This window comes from Oncorhynchus kisutch, linkage group LG6 (genome assembly GCF_002021735.2).
Source record: "Oncorhynchus kisutch isolate 150728-3 linkage group LG6, Okis_V2, whole genome shotgun sequence".
Classification (NCBI taxonomy): Eukaryota; Metazoa; Chordata; class Actinopteri; order Salmoniformes; family Salmonidae; genus Oncorhynchus; species Oncorhynchus kisutch.
This window is the reverse complement of record NC_034179.2, coordinates 38,024,651-38,052,643: the sequence shown is the minus strand read 5'-3', so window position 1 is coordinate 38,052,643 and position 27,993 is coordinate 38,024,651. Positions and strand designations below refer to the sequence as shown.

The window sequence follows — 27,993 nt, the reverse complement described above, 5'->3', positions numbered from 1 at the left end:
TACTGGTTTCCATCACAGCCGTCGTGATTTTTGTTTATACAGTATGATGACTTAAGGCTACATGCATACAAACTGAGGATGGTAACGTGGTTACTGACTTCCAATAAAGCAGTTTCGGTGCTGTGAAGTGAGCGGAAGCCTGACTGGAATGTTTAAGTATTGCAAACTCAAATTAGTCCCCAATTGCTTGAAAAACGCGGTTTCTAAAATCATTGGGGAAAAAAGTTGCGTAACCCCTCATCTGCAATTGATCTCTCATGCAGTTTGTGTTCAATAAAACAAAAAACACCGGATTTTCGTTATTCAGCCATTTGACAAGTATTTCCATATGTAGGATACAAAAACATACGTGTTCCAGTTCAAGAAACCAAACAATATTTTAATTTGTTCATGTCATATTATATAAGTACAAAAAATGAATAAAAAAAAAAGACATTCCCAACATAAATTCCCACTGCATTCTGGGACAATACAAAACAAACACTCAGACACAAGGAGAGCATGAACACTCAAAAACATCTAATCACCTTCTTTCTAGTGCCTTTCCTCAGCCAGCCCACCCACACACACACACACCTCAAACCTGGGCAGTGTACACACACACACACACACACACATCTCAAATCTGGGCAGTAACAGAAATGTGCAGTGAACACACACACCTCAAACCTGGGCAATAACAGAAATGTGCAGTGTACACACATCTCAAACCTGGGCAGTAACAGAAATGTGCAGTGTACACACACACACACACACACACACACACACCTCAAACCTGGGCAGTAACAGAAATGTGCATACACACACACACACACATCTCAAACCTGGGCAGTAACAGAAATGTGCAGTGTACACACACACACAACACAGAAATCGATATAGACACAATAAGACCATATCAGGATGAGTCTCGAGCTGTATATACAAACACCCTTTCAAGGGCACAAGAGGTTTTACGCATATTTTCCACACTCTGCCTGTTCAACCCTATTAAAGCCATGTGATTCTAGGCACACGATGGAACATTAGGAAGATGTGCATCTGTGGGTTTAGCGTCAGGCATCCTATAGCTGACATAGGAAGATATTAACAGCGTTAACCACTCAGCTCTCCACTCAGGCATTTGGAAACATATTTCCTTATTAGTCAATGCACATTAGTATACTTTGAGACATCTTACATATCTCCCTTTCAAGGGATAGATTTGTTTACAGATTTGGTTTGGGTCACCACTTTATTCAAATTACGACTGTCAGTGTTCATTGTTCTCCAAAAAGCAACTACAGTTTCTATTATGATGTCCATGTGGACGCTAGTGTGGTCTTTAGATTCATTTTAAGGGTTGAAAGCAATAAAATGGCACTGTGTAAAGAAAAATGGTCCACGGTCACAGAGCAAAGCTAAACTTTAAGGCAGAAATGGCACCCTCTGATGGGCAAAAAGGAAAAAATTCAAAAGGTAATGGGTCCAATTACACACTTTAAAGAAAAATATTCACATCATTGTTGGGGAGTCTTTGTATAAAACAAACACTTATTTACACACGTCTCAGTCAAACAAATTTTTGCTAATAATTAACTCAGTCAAATAAAATGTATCTAGACCCAAGAAGATGGAGTGTAACATTTGAATCCATTTAAGACCATGTTTGAACAGGGAAAGGAATCCACTGAGTTGCATCTGCTTCATAGAAGTCAAAACCGGTGAATTTGTAAGGACCCATTTTTCTAAGTCAAGCAGAAAAGCTGAACTGGGAGGAGTTGCTCACACAGCACAGGGAAAGAGTGAAGATGTAAATTACAGTGTGGACACAAATGCTATCAGGGAAGAAAACGCAAAACACCACCTACACATGTGCCTATGTTACAGAGCTCATCTTGACAAGAGCTGCAGAAAACACTTCTTCATGAAAGAAAGAACCCTGTATGTACGAATAATGTATGTCAGCTTTGATGTGCAATGAAGAGACAAGGTCAACGAGCACTTGAAGCCCAGACCGTCAATCAAGAATGGTTAATAATCAATTCAGTCAGAATCCACTCAATACTGTGAGCAAGAGTCATTTCCCTACTAAGACTTCACTCAATACCAATTCAAAATGTAGCCATCTTTTACACAGGCCAGAGGAGGCTGTACCATTGATCCACATTTCAATGTTTGTCTACACAGCAGCAAAACTGGTTCTTGTTTTGAATGATTTACTGGGGGGAAAGCAACTCCAATCTAACGGGAGAAGTTGATGAAGTACAGTAGTTTACATTGACAAGATTTACGCAGAGGGGACTTTGGGCAATTTTTCCTTGTGTTTCTTCCCGCCTTTCATTCAGTTAACGTAATGGGTTCTTAACACGTTTTAAGCCATGTTGATACAGGAATTAAGGTTGTAAATGTGTCCACTTCATTTCAAGGCATTTGTTTAGACTTAACCAGAATTGAGTGTTCATTACAGCACTGTGTGATACCTGCTTGACTGTGCTCCTCCACACAAATACATCAATAGCACCTCATTGAATCAGAAAGGCAGAGAGCTTTTGATGTTCTCTTTCTGTTGTGAAGCAGGTGCCCCCTGCTTCTTTCTAAAAATTCACCTTAGCTCATAATGCCAAGACCAAAGCCCAATCTGAGTATGTAGACATTGCAAAAGTCAACCATGACCTCATTAGTTACATATTATAACTTCCTATTTTATTTAACACAGACAGGAATATATGTCTCTCGCAAATATATTGTTCATCGCCCCATAAACTCATATTTCATAAAATGTACATTTAAATGAAAAGATGAATGAATGTGACCAAATATATTGTGACACATTTTGCAGTTAGTCGTCATCATCAAGGTGCTTATTTAGTGAGTTGTAGCATTCGTAGTATTTGGGTTGTCAGTGACTAGAATGAGTGCATGCACGTGTCTACACAAATGCTCATGTGCATTAAAGTTATATACACTACGATCCAGTTCCCACATGGCGATTGCCACTGTCTAGACCGGCTGTGGTGTCCAAATTGGAGGGGAATCACCTGTCTGTGGTCTCTACTGTGGTGAAGCTTAGGTCATCAGAGATCAACTGGTCTCCTGGGAGGAAAGAAGAAAAGAAGCATTTAATCATAGCAATAATTTCCTTCCAAGGAACTGGCAAGTTGATTTGAGGATAAATGTGTGTGGAGAACGTGCAGAAATGAAACCCCACACTAGGGTATGCATGTTTTTGTGTGAGGGGGTTACAGCAGGTAACAATATTGACCTGCGCAGGGCAGTGCCGGGGTGTCGTAGCGACAATCTCCAGCCTCCAGGACCACCACCTCGTCCTCGTTCTCTGTGTCACAGTCGATCTCACTATCACTACTCATACCTGGCAGCAGTACCACCTTCCGCTTCTGGACAACATGACCTGACAGACAGAAAGAGGGACACACAAGATAAGGGAAAACAGAATGACAGGGAGAGACAGGAAAACAGAAAAGGGAGAGCACATAGGTAAACAGAAAGGGGGGGTTAAAAAGGAAAACAGCAGAAAGGAAGAAAAAGGTCCAGAAACAGGGTGGGGGAGACAGAAAGAACCTTATAGCGGAGTCTCACAGGTAAGGGGAACAGGTGTGCTCTTGGCACTGATGGTCTCATCTTGCACACCAGTGCCATGTAGACACCCACTCGCTCTCTCTACAGACACGGACTCACCCCAGAGTTCATTAGGAGAAATGCCGGAGGAGAAACACATTTTAAAATACCCTTCTCAAAGAAGCTGTTAACTCTACCTGCAGTATGTAATTAGATTACAGTACATTCTATCCACTTAAGATGAAGAGTGGAGCTCAAGCCGTAGTGCCATCACAATCCTCCGTAGAGGAGGGTGGAGCTAGAGGTGGAGGAAGGGAGGGGTGTTAGAGCAGTGAGGGCTCACCTTCGTTGGGGCATGAAGAGGGTTCCTCTGCCAGGAAGAGCAGTGACTGGCGGATCTCAGCCGGCTCCGAGTCACAGTCCAGAGAGCTGTCCGTCAGCAGGCCGGCCCTGAGGGAGGGGAGGAGGAGGGTGTCAGTTTACACAATTCCCTTCTCACAAAGCCTCCTGCACAACATCACCTCAGATAATCCCCGTGGCCACTGCCAAGACCTTTTCACACTGCTCCTAAAGTGGTCCATCAATTAATAAAAATGACCATCCACACAAATGCTAGACAGGAGGAAAGTAGATTTTCCACTCTTATTTTAAGCACAAGCGAAATTGTATGATTTCAATAGACATTTTTCTTAAATTCTTTCTAAGCTATTGTTGAGATTTACGATTTGTATTCGTATCACCATTAGCTGTTAAAGAAGCAGCGGCTTTTCTTCCTGGGATCCACACAAAACTTACAGAACACTGATGGATAGGAACAGCAACATTTTCACCACTCTAGTAGCTGGTTTATTCCAAAGCTAAACAGTTATTTTAGAGAAAGCTGGCTCTCAAGGCCTTTGTGGTCCACTGGGAGGGTCAATTTGCAATACCAAATAGGGTGCCACAGAAATACCACTTAGCTACAACAGCAGCAGCACACTTTATTTTCACTTATCCGGCATTCTTTTAAAACCCAGCCAAGGTTGGCACAGTGAAGTAATAAAGAAACAGTAGCACAAAACAAATATGACGCCAAAAAAAACCAAATTGTTAAATTGGAGGCTTTGGCAGGGGCTAAACACTTGATAAAGGAATAATAACTAAAGCGTTGGTTTAAAACGATCCATTAAAAGATTGTGGAGCAAACAGAAATGTTGTATAAGGGAGTTTATATTCTCAACTGTCAAGTACACTTTTCAATTATCAAGCTCCATTCTCCAAGCACCTGGACTGTATAAAAAAATATTAGATATGGGAAAAATAAACAATAGAATTTCAATCCAATCGCTTTGGATCTCCACAAATGCATAGGGGCTAGGGTTGGATTTAGGACAGGGTGTTAGTTTACCCCATGGTTTTGGTCCTGGGTCGTGCCATGGTGGCGGTGGAGATGCAGCTGAGGACCTCCAGAGCGTACAGGTCAGACCCGTAGAGCTGCTCCTGGTCGTGTTTGGAGCTGCAGGGTTTGTTTTCGGAGCAGGACGACGAGCTGCCCAGATAGGGAGGGGAGCTGTGGGTGCTGCGTGGCTTCAGGGCTCCTACAGTATGACACCGCACAGGGAAACACTGGTCAGTCAGAAGTCATCAGCTGACAATCATTTATTTGGGAACATAGGTAGATCCATGGTGGTCTAAACACTGATAACCCCAACACCTCTGCCTGGCTTTACTACTGACCCTCTGATCCGTTGGAGGTGCCCCTGGGAAAGAGGCTTTGGTCACTGGACGACTCTCCACCGCTCTGGCCTCTCAGCTCCTTCTCAACTACGTCTGCAGCCCTCCTTAGGCCCAGCCTGCTCCCATCCTGCTTGGGAGATGAGGCCTTCTTCCCTCCTGCCACACAAACCACAGCTAGATAAACATCTGATTGAGCAGTTGATAGCTCCCCAGCTGCCCATCTACTCTTCAAAGAGTTTGACAGTAGAACGTGATGTAAAATGCTATCCGATTCCACAGATTGTAGTCTGTGTATTATGTAGTGTGTGTGTGTGTATTATATATATGTGTGTGTGTGTGTGTGTGTAGCAACTCTCACCAGAGCGACAGTGTCTGGAGACCCCAGGTCCTTTCCCCATCAGATCTAGCTCTATGGGCTTCCTGCTGGGCCCTAGCTCTGAGTGGTAAGAGGGCCCCTGCTCCACCCCTGTGGCCCCGCCGGAGGGCCCTGCCTTGGTCTCCCCCCGGGCCTCCAGCTGACACTTGACATCCGTCATCTTACTGCGCACCTCGGCCATCTGTGCCTTGAGCCGAATCAGGACCCCAGAGTCTGGGGCTCCCCGCCTCACTGTCTGAGGCCTGCGCTCACCCCGCTCCTTCCTGGAGTGGACTTGGACTGGAGCGAGAGAGAGAGAAAAAAGGGAAGAGTGAAAAAAGGAGATTAAAAGATTAATTGGCTATTAGCGCTTATCCTAATGTCTGCCAGAGAGGGAGTGCCAGTGCCTTAGCTTGGCTACCCTGTACAGAGTAGGAGGCTGTGAAAGACAGACCCTACCTGGGCTGTGCAGCAGGGAGGCAGGGGGTCTGGGTTGAAGGCCCCACAGTGACTCCACACTGCTGCGCTCCTTCAGATCCAGTAGCTGGATGAGGATGACGGGGTCAATTTCTAGCAAACTGTTGTTGCTGCCAGCGGAGGAGAGACCACCACTATGCCTCAGAGACCTGGCCCCGGGGTTAGAGCTTCCTGGGAGAGGGTTAGAGTGAGAAAGGTATGTTCAGAGGTACAATGGTGAGGAAACAGTTGCAAACTGAAAGGGGAGACCAAATGTGAGATACACTGGATATGCTTCTATCTATCGAGTGTTGGAGGAGCAGCAAGGGGAGTCAATTGACACTTTGAATGAGTTTGGAAAAGGGCATATTGAATACTTGTGCAAAAGGAAATCTTTACCTAGGTTTTAACACAGAGCGGAGCTCAATGGCTCCTAAAAAGCCCATGCTGCATCTCCATTTTAAGTTACAGACAAGAGAACTCCTGCACCAAGATTCAGTTCAACTCTCCAGCCATTTCACTGCAGTACTGAATGAGTCAGCCGGCGCACAGCTACGAGAGCAGCATAAAAATCATTAAGGGCTGCATACAATGAGCATTTCAAAAGGCGAGAGATTAGATTGGAAAAAAACGCTACTCTGTCTGAGGCAGTGAGAGTAATGGAGGCGGGGACGATAATCCACTTTGCAGCCAATGTTTAATGAATACATTTGAATTTGAATAACCTCCCTGGCTAACCGACTATTAGGCATTGGGGCATGCAATAATGGATATTTTCCTTTCGGAGGAGAGTCCGATATGAAGTAAAAGGGACTACCAACATGTCCAAGTTTAAGGGTGGCCCGCACTGAGTTGCTAAAGTTTAAATCAATTATCAAAGTACCAAAGAGTAACAGGACAAGGCTTAGATCTGCCAAAGAAAGGTGCATCCTAAACACTATGTAAATGAAAGTAAACTGACACATGGATTGTTATGCAGCCTTTCACACTCCCCTTTGGCTTAATAACACACACACACAGTTTAAACATTCCACATCAGCACCCATGACATCCTCTTTAAGCCCCATTAGACACACACACACACACACACACACACGAGAGTTCTGATGATATAGATCAAAAAGAGGAGAGAAAAAAGGCGACGGAAAGAGAGACGTACAGACAAAGTATGAGGGAGAACGAGGCTGTGAGAGAACGGGATGGAGAGAAAAGAGGGGAGGGAGATGGAAAAACAGATGAGGGAGTAGAGAGAGAGAAAGAGATGGAGACAAAGGGGAGGAAGAGGTTACCTGCTGCTCCTGCCACAGCGGCAGGCAGTTCTCCCTCCTCCATATCCAGGTTCCTACTGAACTCCACGTCATTCTCCCCAGACCTGAGAACCAGAGACCATCAACTTCAGGACTGGGAACAACATTGCTCCAATGTCAGTCAAACGAACACTAAAACATTAGCTGACAGCCAACACTAAAGCTGACTGAATGCCGAAACCATGCCAAGACCAGGAAAACAAGTCTACCTATCATTTCAAATAGCCTCGCTGGCATTTAAATTTGGTCAACTGAGTTTTAGTTGATTCAGTTTATCAATTGGTTTTATTGGCCGATTTATTGTTACAAGACAGCGAGATGTGACCATTTGGGGGACATGGAAATGTCGTTCCCTCCATGGACCTCTTTGGGTATAGAAACTGTGCACGTTCAAATCAACCCCACTTAAGGAAAATTGAGTTCCTTGGCCAATACTATAGGCTGGGAGACGGCATTAATGAGACAAATAATAAATCAGCATCCGCAAGACCTTGGCTGGACCAGCAACTCTTCAATGAGAAAGTGTGTGCATGTCCAGGACTCCCTAAATCACCGAGCAGTGTTCCCTTACCAAAAAGCTTTTTAGGGTGATTAGACAGAAAGTGCTCTGTTGTCACAGACCAACTAGTAGCTCTACTGATGAAATTGATGGACACTGCAATGTTCTCTGTCGAATGGTACAGCTTAATGATAAGTCGTGCTGTTCTTTTAGCAGGGGCCAAACGGCCCCATGGGGATGTGCGTGCCCATTTGAGAGTGTGCAAGTAAGTGACTGACTTGTGTGCCTGTACATTGTGTGTTCGTATACATCAGTCTGTAAGCATTCCCTGTATACATGCCTTTAGGTATGCCCCAGGGGACAACGGGAAACACAGCAGCCCTTGCCATTATATCAGCCCATAGCACAACATGAGTCAGAGATATCCAGCAGAGCTTTTCTCACTCGCCGCCACTCAGTGTATTTATAGACGTGGGAACGATGGAGCAACGCATCCCAGAGCATCTTGGAGGAGAAAAAGCCCTACCAGCATTACAGCTTTTGCGAGCGCGAGAGAGAAGTGCCTTGTGGGAGGAGAGGGGGATGGCACTTGACTGTAGTTTCCCCCACAGGGCCTGAGAGGATCCTTGTTAAAAGCAAACATGGAGCACTAACATGGATTTAAATGTTTCAGGAGAGGCATGGAGATTGAACAATGTGTGTTCTCTATGTAATGTGTGTATGCATGCGCATACAGGTCTGTATGAAGACATGGGAAGCCCTTCTGTGAGAGTGTTTATGCATACGGTACATGTGTGATAATGTCTATGTAAGTGTGCGCTTGTGTGAGGAAGGAGCTGGTGAGCCTCGTGTTGGTGTTTTACACTCAGCCAGCCAGGCAGTATGAGGAGCAATGATGACTCATGGACGGCTCATCTGGAGAGCTCACAATGAGGGGGTGGATGGGGGAGAGAGAACATGCGAGGCTGATGATCCAGCGCTGCACTCCACTCTCAGCCTCTCTGGTTGCAGGGGTTTGAAAATACGTCGATGAGGTACGCATACACTAGTCATATAAAACACTTTTTCTAAGTAGCACAACCCGGATGGTGGGGAAGGGCAGAGGGAGTCTAACTTAATTGTACTGATAGGATGCGGAAAATATACATTTCCTTTCTGCATCCATCCCCCAAAAACAAGCAAGTTTCGGTAGGCCACTCACATGGTCTCTTCGTCGATGTCGTTCTCCTCTGTGTTGCTGGTTGCCGTGGAGCTGCCAGAGGTGCTGCTGCCGTCCAGAGGGTTCACCTCCTCATCCCCCGTCAGACAGTCCACCTCCAAATCCCCGTCAGACAGCTCCTGACCACACCACAACGTTGGCACAACATTTACATAAGAGCCTCTTTGTACTGCTCTGTCAAGTTTTATCATCTGATACACCAATGAAACAGTCCATGCTCAAGGTCCCTGTCAGATTGCTCATGATCACACTTCACAACATTAATGCAACATTAGCACAATGTTCAGACAACAGCTCCTGACGCACCAAGTGTTTCCCCTCTACTGTGTCGCATCTCCATCTTAAGACAACTTATGATACTGCACACTGAGGTCAGTGCTTAGGTATGACAAGAGAAATTAAGTGGAAGAAAAGATGGAATGATTTATAAGTGTTTTTTAAATCTAATTTAGTCCAGTAATAGACTAATGATACGCCATTTTTAAAATAACATTTTAATCTGAAACAAATATGAACCAAAAATATACATTTTGTGAAGTTCTGTGAAAGGGAGTAGTACACAGCGTTGAACGAGATCTTCAGTTTCTTGGCAATTTCTCGCATGGAATAGCCTTAATTTCTCAGAACAAGAAAAACTGACGAGTTTCAGAAGAAAGTCTTAGTTTTTAGACATTTTGAGCCTGTAATCAAACCCCCAAATGCTGATGCTCCAGATACTCAACTAGTCTAAAGAAAGCCAGTTTTATTGCATCTTTAATCATAAGTTTTCAGCTGTGCTAACATCTATTTGATGTTATTTTGATGTTATTTTAATGAAGGAAAAAGTGCTTTTTGTTAAAAAACAAGGACATTTCTAAGTGACCCCAAACTTTTGAACGGTAGAATAGGGCACTGGGCCACCACGAGCCAAAACAGCATCAATGTGCCTTGGCATAGATTCTATAATGGTCTGGAACTCTATTGGAAAGTTGACACCATTCCACAATACATTTATTTGGTGTTTTGTTGATGGTGATAGAAAACGCCATCTCAGGCGCCTCGCCAGACTCCCATTAGGGCTGGACAATATGGCCAAAATATATCACGGAATTTTATGTTTTTAATAATAAAAGCGTTAAATTTTCTTTATAAGTAGTGCATAACCCAAGGGTGGCAACACATACAGTTGAAGTCAGAAGTTTACATACACCTTAGCCAAATACATTTAAACTCTGTTTTCCTGACATTTAATCCTAGTAAAAATTCCCTGTCTTAGGTCAGTCAGGAACACCACTTTTAATTTAAAAAAATGTGAAATGTCAGAATAATAGTAGGAGAGAATTCTTTATTTCATCACATTCCTAGTGGGTCAGAAGTTTACATACACTCAATTAGTACTTGGTAGCATCGCCATTAAATTGTTTAACTTGGGTCAAACTTTTCGGGTAGCCTTCAAGCTTCCCACAGTAAGTTGGGTGAATTTTGGCCCATTCCTCCTGACAGAGCTGGTGTAACTGAGTCAGGTTTCTAGGCCTCTTTGCTCGCACATGATTTTTCAGTTCTGCCCACAAATTTTCTATGGGATTGAGGTCAGGGCTTTGTGATGGCCACTCCAATACTGTGACTTTGTTGTCCTTAAGCCATTTTGCCACAACTTTGGAAGTATGCTTGGGGTCATTGTCCATTTGGAACACCCATTTGCGACCAAGCTTTAACTTCCTGACTGATGTCTTGAGATGTTGCTTCAATATATCCACATGATTTTCCTTCCTCATGATGTCATCTATTTTGTGAAGTGCACCAGTCCCTCCTGCAGCAATGCACCCCAACAACATGATGCTGCCACCCCCGTGTTTTATAGTTGGGATGATGTTCTTCGGCTTGCAAGCCTCCCCCTTTCTCCTCCAAACATAACGATGGTCATTATGGCCAAACAGTTCTATTTTTGTTTCAGCAGACCAGAGGACATTTCTCCAAAAAGTACCACCTTTGTCCTCATGTGCAGTTGCAAACCATAGTCTGTCTTTTTTAGGGGAATTTTGGAGCAGGTGCTTCTTCCTTGCTGAGCGGCCTTTCAGGTTGTGTCGATATAGGACTCGTTTTACTGTGGATATAGATACTTTTGTACCCGTTTTCCTCCAACATCTTCACAAGGTCCTTTGTTGCTGTTCTGGGATTGATTTGCACTTTTCGCACCAAAGTACGTTAATCTCTAGGAGACAGAACGCGTCTCCTTCCTGAGCGGTATGACGGCTGCGTGGTCCCATGGTGTTTATACTTGCATACTATTGTTTGTACAGATGAACATGGTACCTTCAGGTGTTTGGAAATTGCTCCCAAGGATGAACCAGTCTTGGAGGTCTATAATATTTTTTCTGAGGTCTTAGTTGATTTCCCCCATGATGTCAAGCAAAGAGGCACTGAGTTTGAAGGTAGGCCTTGAAATACATCCACAGGTATACCTCCAATTGACTCAAATGATGTCAATTAGCCTATCAGAAGCTTCTAAACCCATGACATAATTTTCTGGAATTTTCCAAGCCGTTTAAAGGCACAGTCAACTTAGTGTATCTAAACTTTCTGACCCACTGGAATTGTGATACAGTGAATTATAAGTTAAATATTCTGTCTGTAAACAATTATTGGAAAAATGACTTGTGTCATGCACAAAGTTGATGTCCTAACGTGACTTGCCAAAACTATAGTTTGTTAACAAGAACTTTGTGGAGTGGTTGAAAAACGAGTTAATGACTCCAACCTAAGTGTATGTAAACTTCCAACTTCAACCGTACATTCTAAGTCATTTCAATGGGTCTATCTCCATTCTGATTATTTTATAATGTTGTCAACATTGATCAATTTCTGCATTTACTGCACTAATTTGAGAATTTCCACACTGCCACGTAGGGTTGTTCGATATGGGCAAACAACCTAGGCCTGATCTTTTACCAAATGTTGCAATTGCGATTTGACTTGCGATTTAGAGCAAAACACTTGGACTCACTGTTGGAATTACGGAAACAGAATGTTTATTCTAATTCTATACTAGTGGGCACTTTGAATACAATGTTGTTGACATGACAACGAATGAAAATGCCAGGAAGGAGTTATTGTGACAGGGTAGGAACCAAAGTGTTGACAAGTGTTTCCAAGGGGACCCTATTATCTCTTAGCTACTTCATTTAGATAACATATTTATGCTTTGCAAATTCCTCTTTTATTTAGAAGATACTGTTTCAAACAATATTTAAGTCTACAGCCTGATAATACCAGTGATGGTGTATAGCAAATTACATTTGCTATACAGTATAATCAGTATAATCATATGGTAGTGTGTGCACCATCTTGAACCAAAAACATGAACCAATACAGTGATCATCGGCGGTCCTCATTAATATGATTATAAAGCGCTAATGTCTGAGTTACTCACATTGGAGTCATCGTGCTGAGTCTTCTCTTCCTCCTCCTCCTCCTCTTCCTCTTTGGTGTCAGTGGTCTGGCAGCTGTCCTCAGCCACGGGGCCTTTCCCTGAGCGGGAGTCTCTCTCCGAGGTCGAGGGGCCCAGGCGCCGGTTAGGAGGGGACGAGCTGCGAGACTGCTGCCTACAGATCAGCTCAATGGCCAGCCTCTGAAAACGGGTGGACATAATATGCAGTGACAAGACAAACATTTAAGCTAAGATTCATTTGTGATCTAAGCAAACTCGGTCCTGGGGTTCCCCCTGGGTGCACGTTTAGTTTTTTGGACCTAGCACTGCAAAGCAGATTCAAATAATCAAAGCTTGATGAGTTTGTTATTTGAATCAGTTGTGTAGTGCTAGGGAAAAATCCAAAACGTGGACCCAGTACCTAATTTGGTAAACCCTGATCTAAGCCCCCACCTCTTTGAGATTGTTGATCTGCTGGATGTAGCTGGACTGGGCTGACTCCAGCTGGCTGATGTACCAGTATTGGTCTCTGCACTTCTGGAAGAAGGTGGGCGAACGTACCTGGTACCTGTTGAGGATAGAGACAGTAACCTCGGCAGTCGAACAAGACATCAATGAACCCGGAATCAGAGCTGATAAAGACATGGCACCTTTCTGTCTAATGTGTAGTAGTGGTAACTCACCTGCAGTGAGTTACCACTACTAAGAACTATGTGGGAGGCTGGGCTGAAGCAGAAACGTGGCAATTAACTACAATGACCATAATCCATTGCGCCTGTTCTTTCCAGCACGGACAGAGATGGATACACTTTTACGCCTGCTACGTTAGATACACGGAACGCGTGAGAGAGGAATGACGAGAGAGAGGGATAAGGAACACATTCAACGACAGTTTGTGAATGTGTGTCTTATCTACTTTGTAGAACTAGTAAAATTATTGTGTCAGACAGACAGCTCTGCAGCATGTTTAGGCAGACTAGCCTAGCTAAATATGAGGAGTAAAAACAATATGGGGAGCACAGAGATAACGTTGTCTGATTGACTGCTTCTGCCTGAGCAGAGATGAGATGACGACTAAAGAATGAAAAATAATAGGTCATCAAATAAACAGTAATATACACAACTGAAATATTTTATTTCATATTATTTTCTATCGTTGTATCTAATGTGGAATTGACAGAGAATGGAATATTTTCAAAGTTTTGGCAATTGAATGTTAACAATTTTTGGCTTAGAAATTTCCATTAAAAAGCTCTCAAATAATTTTTATGAAATTATTTCATAATACATTTTTAAATGTTTTAATCTTGAAATGGAAAATCTTTATAAAAAAATTAAATAGTCAAACCGACCTCAAAAAGCACTAGTCGCTCACCAATACCCACCTGAGGACTAGAGTGTCAGTCTGCATGTTGAGGTAGCCCTCACTGGCCAACAGGTCCAGTCTGAAGAAGCGGTTGTATCCCCAGCACTCCCCCACCTCAAATCAAATTTTATTTGTCACATACACATGGTTAGCAGATGTTAATGTGAGTGTAGCGAAATGCTTGTGCTTCTAGTTCCGACAATGCAGTAATATCCAACGAGTAATCTAACCTAACAATTACCTTACACACACACACACACACACACACACACACACACACACACACACACACACACACACACACACACACACACACACACACGTGTAAAGGAATGAATAAGAATATGTACATAAAAAATATATGAATGAGTGATGGTATAGAACGGCATTGGCAAGATGCAGTAGATGGTATAGAGTACAGTATATACATATGAGATGAGTAATGTAGGGTATGTAAACATTATATGAAGTGGCACCAGACCTCAAAGTCTGACGCAAACTCCCTGATGATGTTCTTAGTGGGGTCGCTGGAGGCCTGGTGAACCATCTCCACGCGGTACTCGTACCTACAGACACAAACACACGCGTTAAAGGTGATATAACTAAAAGTGAAAACTTGAAAGAGAATGACAATTTGACAAAAACATACTTTGACGTTTCAGGGAGTCCTGCAGACAGTTCCAAGAAAACGGACAGGTAATTGCCACGCACCACACCGTTGCCATCCTGAAGGAGAAACACACATAATGATGAACATGACCAGTTTTTCACAGATCTTCAATACTGAAAACTTTGTTGTGACATATCAAATCTAGTAGCTAGAGTAAGATAGGATGAACATAAGAGCTAATTGTCTCGTTTCAATTACTACAAGATAACAACCAAATGTTGGAGGTGTCGGTCTACTCCAACGGAGGCTACAGAGGGGAGGATGGCTCATAATAATGGCTGGAACAGAGCAAATGGAATGGCATAAAACAAATGTAAATGTGTTTGATGTATTTGATGCCATTCATTCCGCTCCAGCCGTTACCACGAGCCTGTCCTCCCCCAATTAAGGTGCCACCAACCGCCTGTGGTCTACTCACTGGGTAAACCTTGAGTCTCCAGCAGAGGCCAGATATCTGGAGTGGTGGGCTGTAGACAGGATCTGCCCTCTGTCTCAGGGTGCTGCAAGACCAACGGAACACACCGGCAGAATAACAAGTCAGATAGGATGAACCCATTCATTAAACAAGCCAATTTCTACTGCGTCTTGGTAAGTGTCACAACGAGAGAGAAATTGCTCATCATCATGGGCCGACATGTCCGTGGTTGTTTTAACGGAGCAAATCCCCCAACCGACTGGTGCTAATACATGATCAGTCACATGCTAATTAGCAGCTAGAGCATAAGCACTTAATCAGAGCCTTGGACTTGGCAACCCAAATGGGGGACTTAGTATTCTTTGCCAAGACACAAAAGGTAAAATATATTTTGTTTGTTGTTTAAAAAGACTGTTGATTTCTATTCAAATCAAACTTTGTCACATGCGCCGAATACAACAAGTGTAGACCTTAACGTGAAATGCTTACTTACAAGCCCTTAACCAACAGTGCAGTTCAAGAAGAGTTAAGAAAATATTTAACAAATAAACTGAAGTATAAAATTATAAACACAATAACGAGGCTATATAGAGGGGGTACAGGTACCGAGTCAGCGTGCGGGGGTACAGGTTAGAGGTCATTTGTACATGTAGGTAGGGGTGAAGTGACTATGCATAGATAATAAACAGCGAGTAGAAGTAGTGTACAAAACAAATGGGAGGAGGGGGGGGGCAATGTAACAGTCCAGTGACCTTTTGATTAATTGTTCAGGAGTCTTAAGGCTTGGGGGTAGAAGCTGTTAAGGAGCCTTTTGGTCCTAGACTTGGTGCTCCGGTACCGCTTGCAGTGCAGAAGCAGAGAAAATTGTGTGACTGGAGTCTGACAATTTTATGGGCTTTCCTCTGACACCGCCTATTATATAGGTCCTGGATTCAAGGAAGCTTGGCAACAGTGATGTACTGGGCTGTACGCACTACCTTCCCTCTGTAGCGCCTTACGGTCAGATGCCGAGCAGTTGCAATACCAGGCGGTGATGCAACCAGTCGTGCCCTCTTCACAACTGTCTTGGACCACGATAGATCGTTGGTGATGTGGACACAAAGGAACTCGAAACTCTTGACCCACTCCATTACAGCCCCGTTGATGTTAATGGGGGCCTGTTCGGCAAAACTTTTCCTGTAGTCCATGATCAGCTCCTTTGTCTTGCTCACATTGAGGGAGAGGTTGCAGTCCTGGCCCCACACTGCCAGTTCTCTGACCTCCCTATAGGCCGTCTCATCGTTGATCAGGCCTACCACTGTTGTGTCGTCAGCAAACTTGGTGTTGGAGTCGTGTTTGGCCACGCAGTCGTCAGTGAAGAGGGAGTACAGGAGGGTATAAGTACACACCCCTGAGGGGCCCCAGTGTTGAGGATCAACGTGGCATACATGTTGTTTCCTAAACTTACCACCTGGGGGTGGGCCGTCAGGAAGTCCAGGATCCAGTTGCAGAGGGAGGCGTTTAGTCCCAGGGTCCTTAGCTTAGTGATGAGCTTTGTGGGCACGATGGTGTTGAACGCTGAGCTGTTGTCAATGAACAGCATTCTCACATAGGCGTTCCTTTTGTCCAGGTGGGAAGGAGCAGCTTGGTGCAATTGAGATTGCGTCATCTGTGGATCTGTTGAGGCGGTATACGAATTGGAGTGGGTCTAGGGTATCCGGGAGGATGCAGTTGATGTGAGCCATGAACAGCATTTCAAAGCACTTCATGGCTACCGACGTGAGTGCTACGGGGTGGTAATCATTTAGGCAGGTTAACTTCGCTTCCTTGGGCACAGGGACTATGGTGGTCCGCATGAAACAAGCATGTATTAGACTGGATCAGAGAGAGGTTGAAAATGTCAGTGAAGACAGTTGTCAGTTGGTCCGCACATGCTTTGAGTACACGTCCTGGTAATCCATCTGGCCCCGGGTCTCACTCACATCAGCTACTGAGAGCGTTATCACACTCATCCAGAACAGCTGGTGTGCTCGTGCATGCTTCAGTGTTGCTTGCCTCAAAGCGAGCATAAAAAGGCATTTAGCTTGTCTGTTAGACTCGCGTCACTGGGCAGCTCACGGCTGGGTTTCTCTTTGTAGTCCATAATAGTTTTCAAACCCTGCCACATCCAACAAGCGTCAGAGCCGGTGTAGTAGGATTCAATCTTAATCCTGTATTGACGCTTTGCCTGTTTGATGGTTCGTCTGAGGGCATAGCGGAATCTAGATTAGTGTCCCGCTCCTTGAAAGTGGCAGCTCTAGCCTTTAGCTTGATGTTGCCTGTAATCCATGGCTTCTTGTTGGGATACACGATCACTGTGGGGTCGACGTCGCGATGCACTTATTGATGAAGCCGATGACTGAGGTGGTATACTCCTCAATGGCATTGGATGAATCCCGGAACATATTCTAGTCTGTGCTAGCAAAACAGTCCTGTAGCGTAGCATCCACGTCATCTGACCACTTCCATATTGAGTGAGTCACTGGTACTTCCCGCTTTAGTTTTTGCTTGTAAGCAGGAATCAGGAGGATAGAATTACTGCCAAATGGAGGGCGAGGGCAGGCTTTGTACGCATCTCTGTGTGTGGAGTAAAGGTGATCTAGAGTTTTTTTTCCCCCCCTCTGGTTGCACATGTGACATGCTGGTAAAAATTTGGTCAAATTGATTTAAGTTTGCCTGCATTAAAGTCCCCGGCCACTAGGAGCAGCGCTTCTGGGTGAGAATTTTCTTGTTTGCTTATGGCCTTATAGAGTTAGTTGAGTGTCCTCTTAGTGCCAGCGTCGGTCTGTGGTGGTGAATAGAGGACTACAAATAATATAGATGAGAACTTTCTTGGTATATAGTGTGGTCTACAGTTTATCATTAGGTACTCTACCTCAGGCGAGCAATACCTCAAGACTTATTTAATATTAGACATCGCGCACCAGCTGTTATTGGCAAAAATATACACCCCACCCCTCGTCTTACCAGACGTAGCTTCTCTATTCTGCCGGTGCATTGAAAATCTCTCCAGCTCTATATTATCCGCGTCGTCGTTCAGCCACGACTCGTTGAAACACAAGATATTACAGTTCTTAATGTCCCGTTGGTAGGATAATCGTTAGCCATCAATTTTATTTTCCAATGACTGCATGTTAGCAAGTAGAATTGATGGCAGTGGGAGTTTACTTGCTCGCCTACGGATTTTCAAAAAGGCAGCCCATCTGGGTCATATTTTCCTCCGTCTTTTCTTCACACAAATGTGTATCTTTCTCGTTAAAGGAAAAGACTTCTTCCAGTTCGTGGTGAGTAATCCCAGTTCTGATGTCCAGATGTTATTTATTTTCAGTCATAAGAGACAGTAGCAGCAACATTATGTACAAAATAAATAAGTAAAAAAATAAGTTAAACAAGGCAACAAAAAAATAAATTTGCACGATTGGTTACGGGCATGTAAAACTTCAGCCATCCTCTTCGGCTTCATCTTAACATACACAAGCTGAATATCAGAGCATTTTCAAGACTAGATGAGGAAGAGCGATGAGGATTTTTTTACCTGAAGTTTGCCAGAATGAAAGTGCTTGAGTCATAGGCAGGAACCAGCTCACTGTATGTGTGTGTGGGGGGGAGATGTTTCGTAATTACAGCTCAATTTCATCAAATATCCATTAAAAGCATAAAAATATCTTGCTGCATTATGACTCATCCAAAATGGAAATGTATATCTGAAAATACAAAATTAAACTGAACATCCATATTTAAAAAGTGGATCCTCCTTTCTCTGACGACAATTTGAAAACACAGCTACAACAAAGTCTAAAAAGAGAGTGCAGGGCATTTTTGCATTCTCAAGTTCTCTAGTCGCATCATCTGTGGTTAAGTACAGTACCTAGGGAGTGCAGGTAGAATGGGTTTAGTGCAGTAGGATTTAGTATGTTACCTGGTGAAGTCTGGGGGGACTGGGGTGGTAACAAACGACTGCATGGGCTTGCGGTGAACCTGCTGGAACATGAGCAGGATCTCTGGGCTCTTGGAGATCAACTCGCTCTTACTGCAGGAGCGCAGCTGAAGGACAGAACAACACACACAATTCTAGAGCTCCGCAGAGCAGCACCTGACCCACCCCCCCACCCTTAACGCTTAAATTCATCTCATTTCACTGGCGGCATGACATATCAAGGTAGAGTTCCACAGGCCATGGAAATCCCAAGGTGGAATGTATAAGTAAACATCTGGGTGAAGGGCGGAAAACAGCTATATCTTTTTCTTCAATTGACTGTGTTTGAATAACGCATTACGAACCTGAGAAACATCCTGAAAGATTCACATGGCTGAATTTGAATGCGTGACTGACAGTTGAAGCCAGGACACCCATTCTCTCAGGGGGCTTGCGACCTTCATTGAATTTAGGCTCAGTTTTGAAATATAGGAATCTCTGGACTGAAAAGGGCAGGATTATCAAGCTCTTGCCAATCAATGACTCATCTAAAACATAAAAGCTTAGTTTCTCACAAGAGTTTCAAATTAGGGCGAACAACCTGGTTTCTTGAAGTTTCACATGAGTTCTCTCAGAAAACTAAAAGTAAATCTCAATAGTCTGAAAAATGTAATGGAGTTCAAGCTTTTGGGGGATTTTATGCTACTGAAGCTGGCTGGTAAATGCGGCCAGGAGATGGCCAGGTTTAAAAAATGCCTAGCTTTTGTGTCACTATCTAACAGGAAAAGCTAACTTCATTATTCTTACATGTACTAAAATTATACTGAACAAAAATAAACTTCAAAAACTTTACTGAGTAACATTTAATAAGGAAATCAGTCAATTGAAATAAATTCATTAGGCCCTGATCTATGGATTTCACATGACTGGGAATACAGATACGCATCTGTTGGTCACCGATACTTAAAAAAGGGTAGGGAGTGGATTAGAAAACTAGTCCGTATCTGGTGTGACCACCACTTGCCACATGCAGTGCGACACATCTCCTTCACATAGAGTTGATCAGGCTGTTGATAGTGGCCTGTGGAATGTTGTCCCACTCTTCAATGGCTGTGCAAAGTTGCTGGATATTGACGGGAACTGAAACACGCTGTCGATCCAGAGCATCCGAAACGTGCTCAATATGTGACATGTCTGGTGAGTAGACAGGCCATGGAACAACTGGGACATTTTCATCTTCCAGGAATTGTGTATAGAGCCTTGCGACATGTAGCCGTGCATTATCATGACGAAACATGGTGATGGCGGCAGATGAGAGGCACAACAATGGACCTCAGGATCTTGTCACGGCATCTCTGTGCATTCAAATTGATATCAATAAAATGTAATTGTGTTCGTTGTTCGTAGCATATGCCTGCCCATACTATAACCCTACCACCACCAAGGGGCACTCTGTTCACAACGTTGACATCAGCTAACCGCTCGCCCACACAACGCCATACACTTGGTGGTTGTGAGGTCGGTTGGAAGTACAGCCAAAATCTCTAAAATGACGTTGTAAGCTGCTTATGGTAGAGAAATGAATATTATTATATTCTGTTAACGCATACCCAAATTATGTTGTTGACTCGTCCTAGAGTCCTATGTCACCAAAGCATAATTTGGAGAAGAAAAAAAACGTTTAAAAAAAAAAAACCACTTCAAAACAGACTGTTTCAAAAATGTTTGCCATTTCCTCATAGATTATGTCATACTAGTGAGGAGGATGAGCTGGCCAATCAGTACTCTACTCACATAAATCTGTTTAATGACTAGCATGAATATTTTTAAATGACCAGTATACACCCACACCATTCTGTTATTGGGGTACAGATGGAGCATTCCACACTTGACCAAAACACCTCAGCTAATCAAAAGGGATGTGGAATGACTCCAATGTAGCATTGGAGTCATGAGAAGGGCTAGCCTAACCTATGACCTGACCCATCACACACCACCCCCCCCCCCCCCCCCCCCCCCCCCCCCCCCCCCCCCCCCCCCCAGCCAGTGGTAAGAAGTGACATCCCAAGAAAACTATACAACACAAATGGCCCCTAGCCTCTCACACAAGTTTTCTTCCATTAACACTAAAATTAAATATTTTCATTAAACTAAATAAAAATGAACAAATCAGGTCTGAAAACTAACAAACTAAACCTAATTCAAAACGAATAGAAATAAAGATGAATCTAAAAAACACAAAACTATAATAACCTTGGTGCAGATGCAGAGTAAGAGGATATGAAACGAGAGAAAGCTTCTAGAATCTAGACCATTGGTGGCTCAGTGCCTTTTCTCCCCCAGCTTCCTGCTACCCTGAGTGCTGTGCAGTGTGGCGTGCCAGACTTCCACTGGAAACACTTCACACTCTCCTCTTAAGCACCTGCCTCCACAAACCACAGGACCACACACCCTGAAGCAGGTACACCGTGTCCAATCCACTTGTAGTGCCACCTATGCTGTTATTATTGCCTTTTGGTTTACTGGTGTTAAATGTATTAAATGGTACACTGTATAGTGAGTGGTATGGTACAAGTTCACACACCTGATGTTCCACCTCTTGTAGGAGAGACTCCAGTAGCTCAGTCTCCTGGGTGAGGGAGGTCTTCTGACCTGTTGTGAGAGGACATTTTCATGTAAAAAATAATATTTCAGTGACATAGAAGGGCATTACAGTGACTAGAGTGAACCCGGAATGGTGTCACCAAATGAGCGTACCCATGAGGGTGAGGAGTTTGTTCTTGAGCTGGTTGTCCAGACGGGCGATCATCATCTCCACTGCATTACGGATCTCTCGCACTCGCTCGTCCTTGGCCCCTCGCACTGCTTCCACATTCCTCTCCTGAGAGAACCAGAAAACCATGTCAAATGAAGGCAGAGATTGGTACAACGGTAACTTCATCGGTCATCATAGATGGATAGTGTGTAGAGGATAATTCGCTACAGAGGATAATTACCTGTAGTGTCGTTGTGCCATCTAGCGGTTAAAATCAACACTGCATTAGTGATACTATTTTCTCATGTGCGCGTCTAACCAAGCCACAAAAAACAATCAAACGATCCCATGATATGTCATATTATACAGAAACAGTTCCCCTCACCACTTCCTGCACCAGGCTGATAAGTTCCATGAGGCGTCGGCGGAGCTTGGCCACCTCCTCGTTCACCTTGGTCACGTGCTGCTCATAGATCTCAGCCAGAGGCTTGAAGGTGTGGCCACCATGCTTGGGAAAGGGGTAGATGTGGTGATCATAAAATGGAGGGACGGACTGACATAGTACTTGTCTTATACCAAACTGATGTGGGCTTGATTGAGAATACTCCTCTGGGGGTCACTTACCATGCCTCCCCACAGAGCACACTGGTGGCAGATGCACTTCTTACAGGTCCAGCAGAACACACTGAGCTTCTCATGGTGGTTCTCACACCTGTAGACAAACCACACAACTGATAAGGTTGGCACATCCAGACCCTCTGGAATCTCTTTTCAATACATTTTCTATAATTAACCATGTTTCGATCCAGTTTTTTTTTGCAAGTAAAAGCAAACCGTATAAAAAATAAATAAATCATGATAGCTGTGATGGAAACAGGAAGGGTCTGTAAAATGTTATAAACGCAGACATAATGTGAGAAATGGAGGAGGAAACTACTTTATGTACAAATATTGATATAATAACCATCATATCAAAGTAAACTTGGGAGTCAGGTGATGATATGGTATGTGGTCCTCCCACTACGACTCGGGAAACCATGCAGTTTATTAGGCTACAGATTAAATAGGGTGGTGAAAGTGCACGGTGATGAGCTTGACGCTCCTATCCATTAAATATCAAGGGTCTTATTCTGGTTACATGATGATCGATGCTTGACAGCCGTCTGATAGTTGAACATGTGATGGAAACATTGATCTTTAGGTTTTTATTGAAATCATGGAAACGTAAGTGAAAAAGTCAATTTCACATGTGCACTGTCATCATGCACTGATTTTTATCCCCAACAAGGGTGGGAAATGAGAATATGGAAAAATCTGCTTAAAGAAAATATGCGCATGAAAATCTAATGGCAATTGGGTGGAAAACAAGCTACGGTCAGCAAAACAACTCCCGAACAACCAGCCATTTATAAACTCAGCCCACATTAGAATGTGCTGGGCCTTCAAATTTCCTAGCTGAAAGGACACAATTTTAGGTTGCTTTTGCCTCATACTGCAGGTACAAGCTACATTTTGTTTAATGGGGGTTCAGGTCGTTTTAGAGGTCTTCAGAAAGGGGTAGAAAGGGCAGAGAGAGACAGAAGGATAAAAAAAGCAGTGGTAGTGATGATGAATGAGGCGGCGAGTCACAGGGGAGCGATGGAGAGGGATGCTGGGGCTCACTTGTCCTTGTCGTTCTCCTCATGTTTGGAGAGGTTGCAGAGCTGCAGAGTGTCCAGCTGCTGGGTAACTTCCTCAACCCAACGGCAGTTCACCAGCTCCCGCAGCTGCAGTGGTGCCCTGGACACACACAAGATCAGGCTTGACATATAATGCCCACTAAATGGTGGCTAGAGCCTAGGTCAGGGATGTCAAACTCATTCCATGGAGGGCCTAGTGTCTGCATGTTTTTTGTTTTTCCTTTCAATTAAGACCTAGACAACCAGGTGAGGGGAGTTCTTTACAAATTAGTGACGTTACTTCATTAATCAAGTACCAGGGAGGAGCGAAATCCTGCAAACAGTCTGCCCTCCTGGAAATGAGTTTGACAAGTGGCCTAGGTCTATCCAAAAACATCTAATCAAACAATATAGCCAAAGGAAGTTACATACAGATCTCCAAGTTTAGTATACCTTCAAGAATTTTTCAAGCAAGACTTCTTTAGAAACGTGTTTCTTTTACCAGCATGAATTGATACTGGCACTAGAATTTTTCCAGGGTCGCAACCCCTACTTTGAATACTACGACAGTAGTAGGAGGAGGGCTTACCGACAGTGTGGGCATTGGGCTCTCTGCTCAGTCAACCAGCGCTGTCAATAGGAGAGGTTACATTACAGCACTGCAGATGAGGTTGTATAGATTTCTACAAGATTCCTAACACCCATGACCGCATTCATTTACTATATTTCTAGCCTGACAGTTCAATGTAAACACTAATGAGAATGTTTCTATACTTTAATCATTTGAAAATGTAAATTGGAATTTTGGATTTCTCTGGTAAACAAGAAAAGTAGTTTCATAAAGCTTCTGCTTAATTCACCAATGCTGTGAGTTAAGCATGTTAGTCCGAACAGAGACTTTTTAATGTGCATTGTTGTAGATTTCTCCCTCACAACCCAGCTGTGCAGTTACGCTAACGAGCTGGCCTCATTGCCCGTGGCGACATGTCATGAGACTCACCCTTATGCAGCTGAAACAGCAGAGTTTGGAGCAGTGGGGGCAGAGCCGAGCGTCCCGCAGCTTCTCCATACAGATGAAACAACGAAACACCTCCGCAATACTCTACGTGCAGAGATGGAAGGCTTTTAAATTATCAAAGCAAGACTGGAACCATTATAAATTGACAGGAAACAGTAGGCTCTTGAAATGTGGTGTACAATACATTCAATTAATACAGGCCTAACTAGAAATGTGATATAGGGTATATATTTTGTAAATTAACTTTCTAAATATACAGAAAATATCAATCTATCAAACAGTGATAAAAACTAGCAGCACAATGGTCACAGGGGGGGGGGGGGGGGCTTAGTCATGGACATGCAAGCAGGAATCCATTCTTATTTGGTAAAGTTGAGGCACAAACCAATGTAAATGACTGTCTGGTGGGGTGAGCAATATCACAATCTAATGCAATTGGCATAAGGCCAACGATGGCTGAGAGGAAAAGCTCTAGTCTAGTAATACATCCTGAGCTCAGGAATGCTTCCATCCATCCGCCTGTCAGCTGAGGAGATTTTCTAGTTAGAGCAGTGTGTCTAGTTGTTCACACAAGCAAGTCAGAGATGGGTCTTTATCTAAAGCTGCAGTGAGGTAACCAGTGACATACATAATGACAGAGTGAAAATATATATTTTTTTATGTTTGCAAATGTATAAAAATAAAAAAAACGTACCTTATTCACTTATAGTACCAGTCAAAAGTTGACACCTACTAATTCCAGGCTTTTATTTTCTACATTGTAGAATAATAGTGAAGACATCAAAACTATGAAATAAAACATATGGAATCATGTAGTAACCAAAAAAAGTTAAACATATCCAAATATATTTGAGATTAGAGATTCTTCAAAGTAGCCACCCTTTGCCTTGATGACAGCTTTGCACTCTCTTCGCATTCTCTCAACCAGATAAAATAGTCCTATTTGGTAAAAGACCAAGTCCATATTATGGCAAGAACAACTCAAATAAGCAAAGAGAAATGACAGTCCATCATTACTTTAAGACATGAAGGTCAGTCAAAGTGCAGTCGCAAAAACCATCAAGCGCTATGATGAAACTGGCTCTCATGAGGACTGCCTCAGGAAAGGAAGACCCAGAGTTACTTCTGCTGCAGAGGACAAGTTCATTAGAGTTACCAGCCCAAATAAATGCTTCACAGAGTTCAAGTAGCAGACACCTCAACATCAACTGTTCAGAGACTGCGTGAATTAGGCCTTCATGGTAGAATTGCTGCAAAGTAATCACTACTAAAGGACACCAATATGAAGAAGAGACTTGCTTGGGCCAAGATACACAAGCAATGGACATCAGACCTGTGGAAATCTGTCCATTAGTCTGATGAGTCCAAATTTGAGATTTTTGGTTCCAACCCGCTGTGTCTTTGTGAGACGCAGAGTAGGTGAACAGATGATCTCCACATGTGTGGTTCCCACAGTGAAACATGGAGGTGTGATGATGTGGGGTGTTTGGCTGGTGACACTGTCAGTGATTTATTTAGAATTCAAGGCACACTTAACCAGCATGGCAACCACAGGATTCTGCAGCGATATGCCATCCCATCTGGTTTGCGCTTAGTAGGAGTATCATTTGCTTTTCAACAGGACAATGGTCCAACACACCTCCAGACTGTGTAAGGACTATTTGACCAAGAAGATGGAGTGCTGCGTCAGATGAGCTGGCCTCCACAATCACCCAACCTCAACCCAATTGAGATGGTTTGGGATGAGTTGGACCGCAGTGTGAAGGAAAGCAGCCAACTCCTTCAAGACTGTTGGAAAAGCATCTCTCATGAAACTGGTTGAGAGAATGCCAAGAGTGCACAAAGCTGTCAACAACGCAAAGGGTGGCTACTTTGAAGAATCTAAACTATATTTAGATTTATTTTACACTTATTTGGTTACTACATGATTCCATGTGTCATTTCAGTGTTGATGTCTTCACTATTATTCTACAAAGTAGAAAATAGTACAAATAAAGAAAAACCCTTGAATAAGTAGGTGTCCAAACGTTTGACTGGTACTGTATACTGATGTGCAAAATGGACCACACCTCAACACTTTGTTCATCCATCTCAGCCAGTTCAGTTTTCTTCAAGTGGAGGAAATTGGGTGAAATCTCAATCCAATACCTATTATCATGGTGAGAAAGAAAACAGGGGTGTAATCATTAGTCCAAACAGTTGCGCTTCGCAACAAAAACGAATTTTTATTTGACAAATTCCGGTTGGCTCCATCCCCGTTTTGTTCTGTTTGTTTATGTTTAAGAAATGGTTTGCAATGAATACGTCGCAGGGTTACAAAACGAACCCAACAAACAGGGCGGGAACTAAATTAATATGTCCAATATAAATATTAGTTTGATGTTTTCCAACTGTTTGGAGTGTAATCGTTACGCAGATTCTGTTGCAAAACTTTTTGCAGAAACCGTTTACGCCAAATCGAAATGCAAACATTCAGGTAGGTCCCTCCCCGTTTATTTTGGTTCTTAAACGGTAGACTTTCTGTAATGAACACACCCCAGTTGTGTCAAACTAATGCAGATAGAGGTCAAGTCATTTCCAGCGCATAAATGAAAGAGTTCATGATAACGGTATTTCAAAACGAACATTGGTGTTCAATAAATTCAAGCTGAAAAAGAGTTTGGCTCTGTGACTGGTTAGCTAACGTTAAGCAGGTGGTGACTTGGCTAATTAATACTGGTTTCCAAAACTTTGTTGGTTATATCCATCTATACACACACCATTAAAATAATTGTAGTTTGACATGGGGTTGAACAACAAAGCTAACTAACTAGTAAACTTTTTAAAAAAGATAGCCAATGAAGTTGTGCATTATGTTATGAGGGCTGATGGCAAATTCTAATTCATAGCTAGCGAGCTAGCTAACGTTAGCTGACTATGATAGTTATCTTACCTTCTCATATGCTTGCTAGATAGCTAACTGGCTTAGCTATTTCTTCTTTCTTCAAAAAGGCATCGATAACCGCGCTGAAGATACACGCCGAAGTTCCACTATTATTTTGGATGGGTGGAATTGGATGGTGGAACTAGCTTGCTAGTTAGCGTCAGCTAGCCTGATTCCGAACATCCACTGGCTAATAAACGAATTAGCATCGAGCTTACTTTACCTAGCTAGCAGCTAAATTGCCTCAGCTGTAAATATCGAATTCATACAGTAAATGCAGGCTTCATTCAATTATACATTTGAACGCAAGACTAGATATATTTTTTGCAATCCGTGACTACATTTATATTTCTCCCATGATGCAGGCTATATCATCTGCTGCAGCTACATATCACCATTGGAGACCATTCCCCTGTTTATCGCGAGCTCATCGGATATTGCTTAAACCAATGTAAAAGCGGTGGAAGGTGGGACGTTTGTAAATTATCCAATGGGCAATGGCCCATATAGCTGAGATGGTAAGGCAACACACCCATTTTCTTATCGTATGATCCGCACACACCACTAATATTGAAAAACAAATTGAGGTTCAAAAAAAGAAAATTCTCTGTGACTATGGTAATTTCCAGTGATGTAATTACATATTACATATCCATAAGAAATTGGGGAGACAAACGGTAACACAAAATGTGAAATTGAAAACCTAGCTAACGTTACATCCTTTTATTATTCTCCCCA

The 27,993-nt window shown here is 43.1% G+C and overlaps 1 protein-coding gene across 1 annotated transcript; it reads right to left on the bottom strand.

The window, feature by feature from the left end:
• Positions 1 to 352: 352 nt before the first annotated feature.
• Positions 353 to 27,689, bottom strand: LOC109892796 (E3 ubiquitin-protein ligase TRIM37). The gene is made up of 26 exons (XM_020485579.2): positions 27,265 to 27,689; positions 26,402 to 26,480; positions 24,315 to 24,416; positions 23,904 to 23,944; positions 23,319 to 23,435; positions 22,281 to 22,368; positions 22,042 to 22,164; positions 21,659 to 21,782; positions 21,486 to 21,553; positions 18,905 to 19,029; positions 18,521 to 18,571; positions 14,971 to 15,052; positions 14,532 to 14,608; positions 14,364 to 14,448; positions 13,902 to 13,996; positions 12,970 to 13,084; positions 12,520 to 12,717; positions 9,093 to 9,229; positions 7,375 to 7,457; positions 6,089 to 6,277; positions 5,633 to 5,929; positions 5,275 to 5,430; positions 4,946 to 5,135; positions 3,902 to 4,008; positions 3,245 to 3,391; positions 353 to 3,075 (listed from the first exon to the last, which is right to left on the bottom strand). Exons 1-26 carry the CDS (start codon positions 27,270 to 27,272, stop codon positions 3,017 to 3,019), a joined length of 2,943 nt encoding a protein of 980 aa, XP_020341168.1. The 5' UTR covers positions 27,273 to 27,689; the 3' UTR covers positions 353 to 3,016.
• Between the last annotated feature and the right edge of the window lie 304 nt (positions 27,690 to 27,993).

Excerpts from the sequence above, each read along its gene's own strand:
- LOC109892796 (XM_020485579.2), bottom strand. Across the intron at positions 19,030-21,485 it reads TACAAGAGGTGGAACATCAG|CTGCGCTCCTGCAGTAAGAG; the intron begins GTGTGTGAACTT and ends TCTGTCCTTCAG. Across the intron at positions 14,609-14,970 it reads GGAGACTCAAGGTTTACCCA|GATGGCAACGGTGTGGTGCG; the intron begins GTGAGTAGACCA and ends TTTCTCCTTCAG.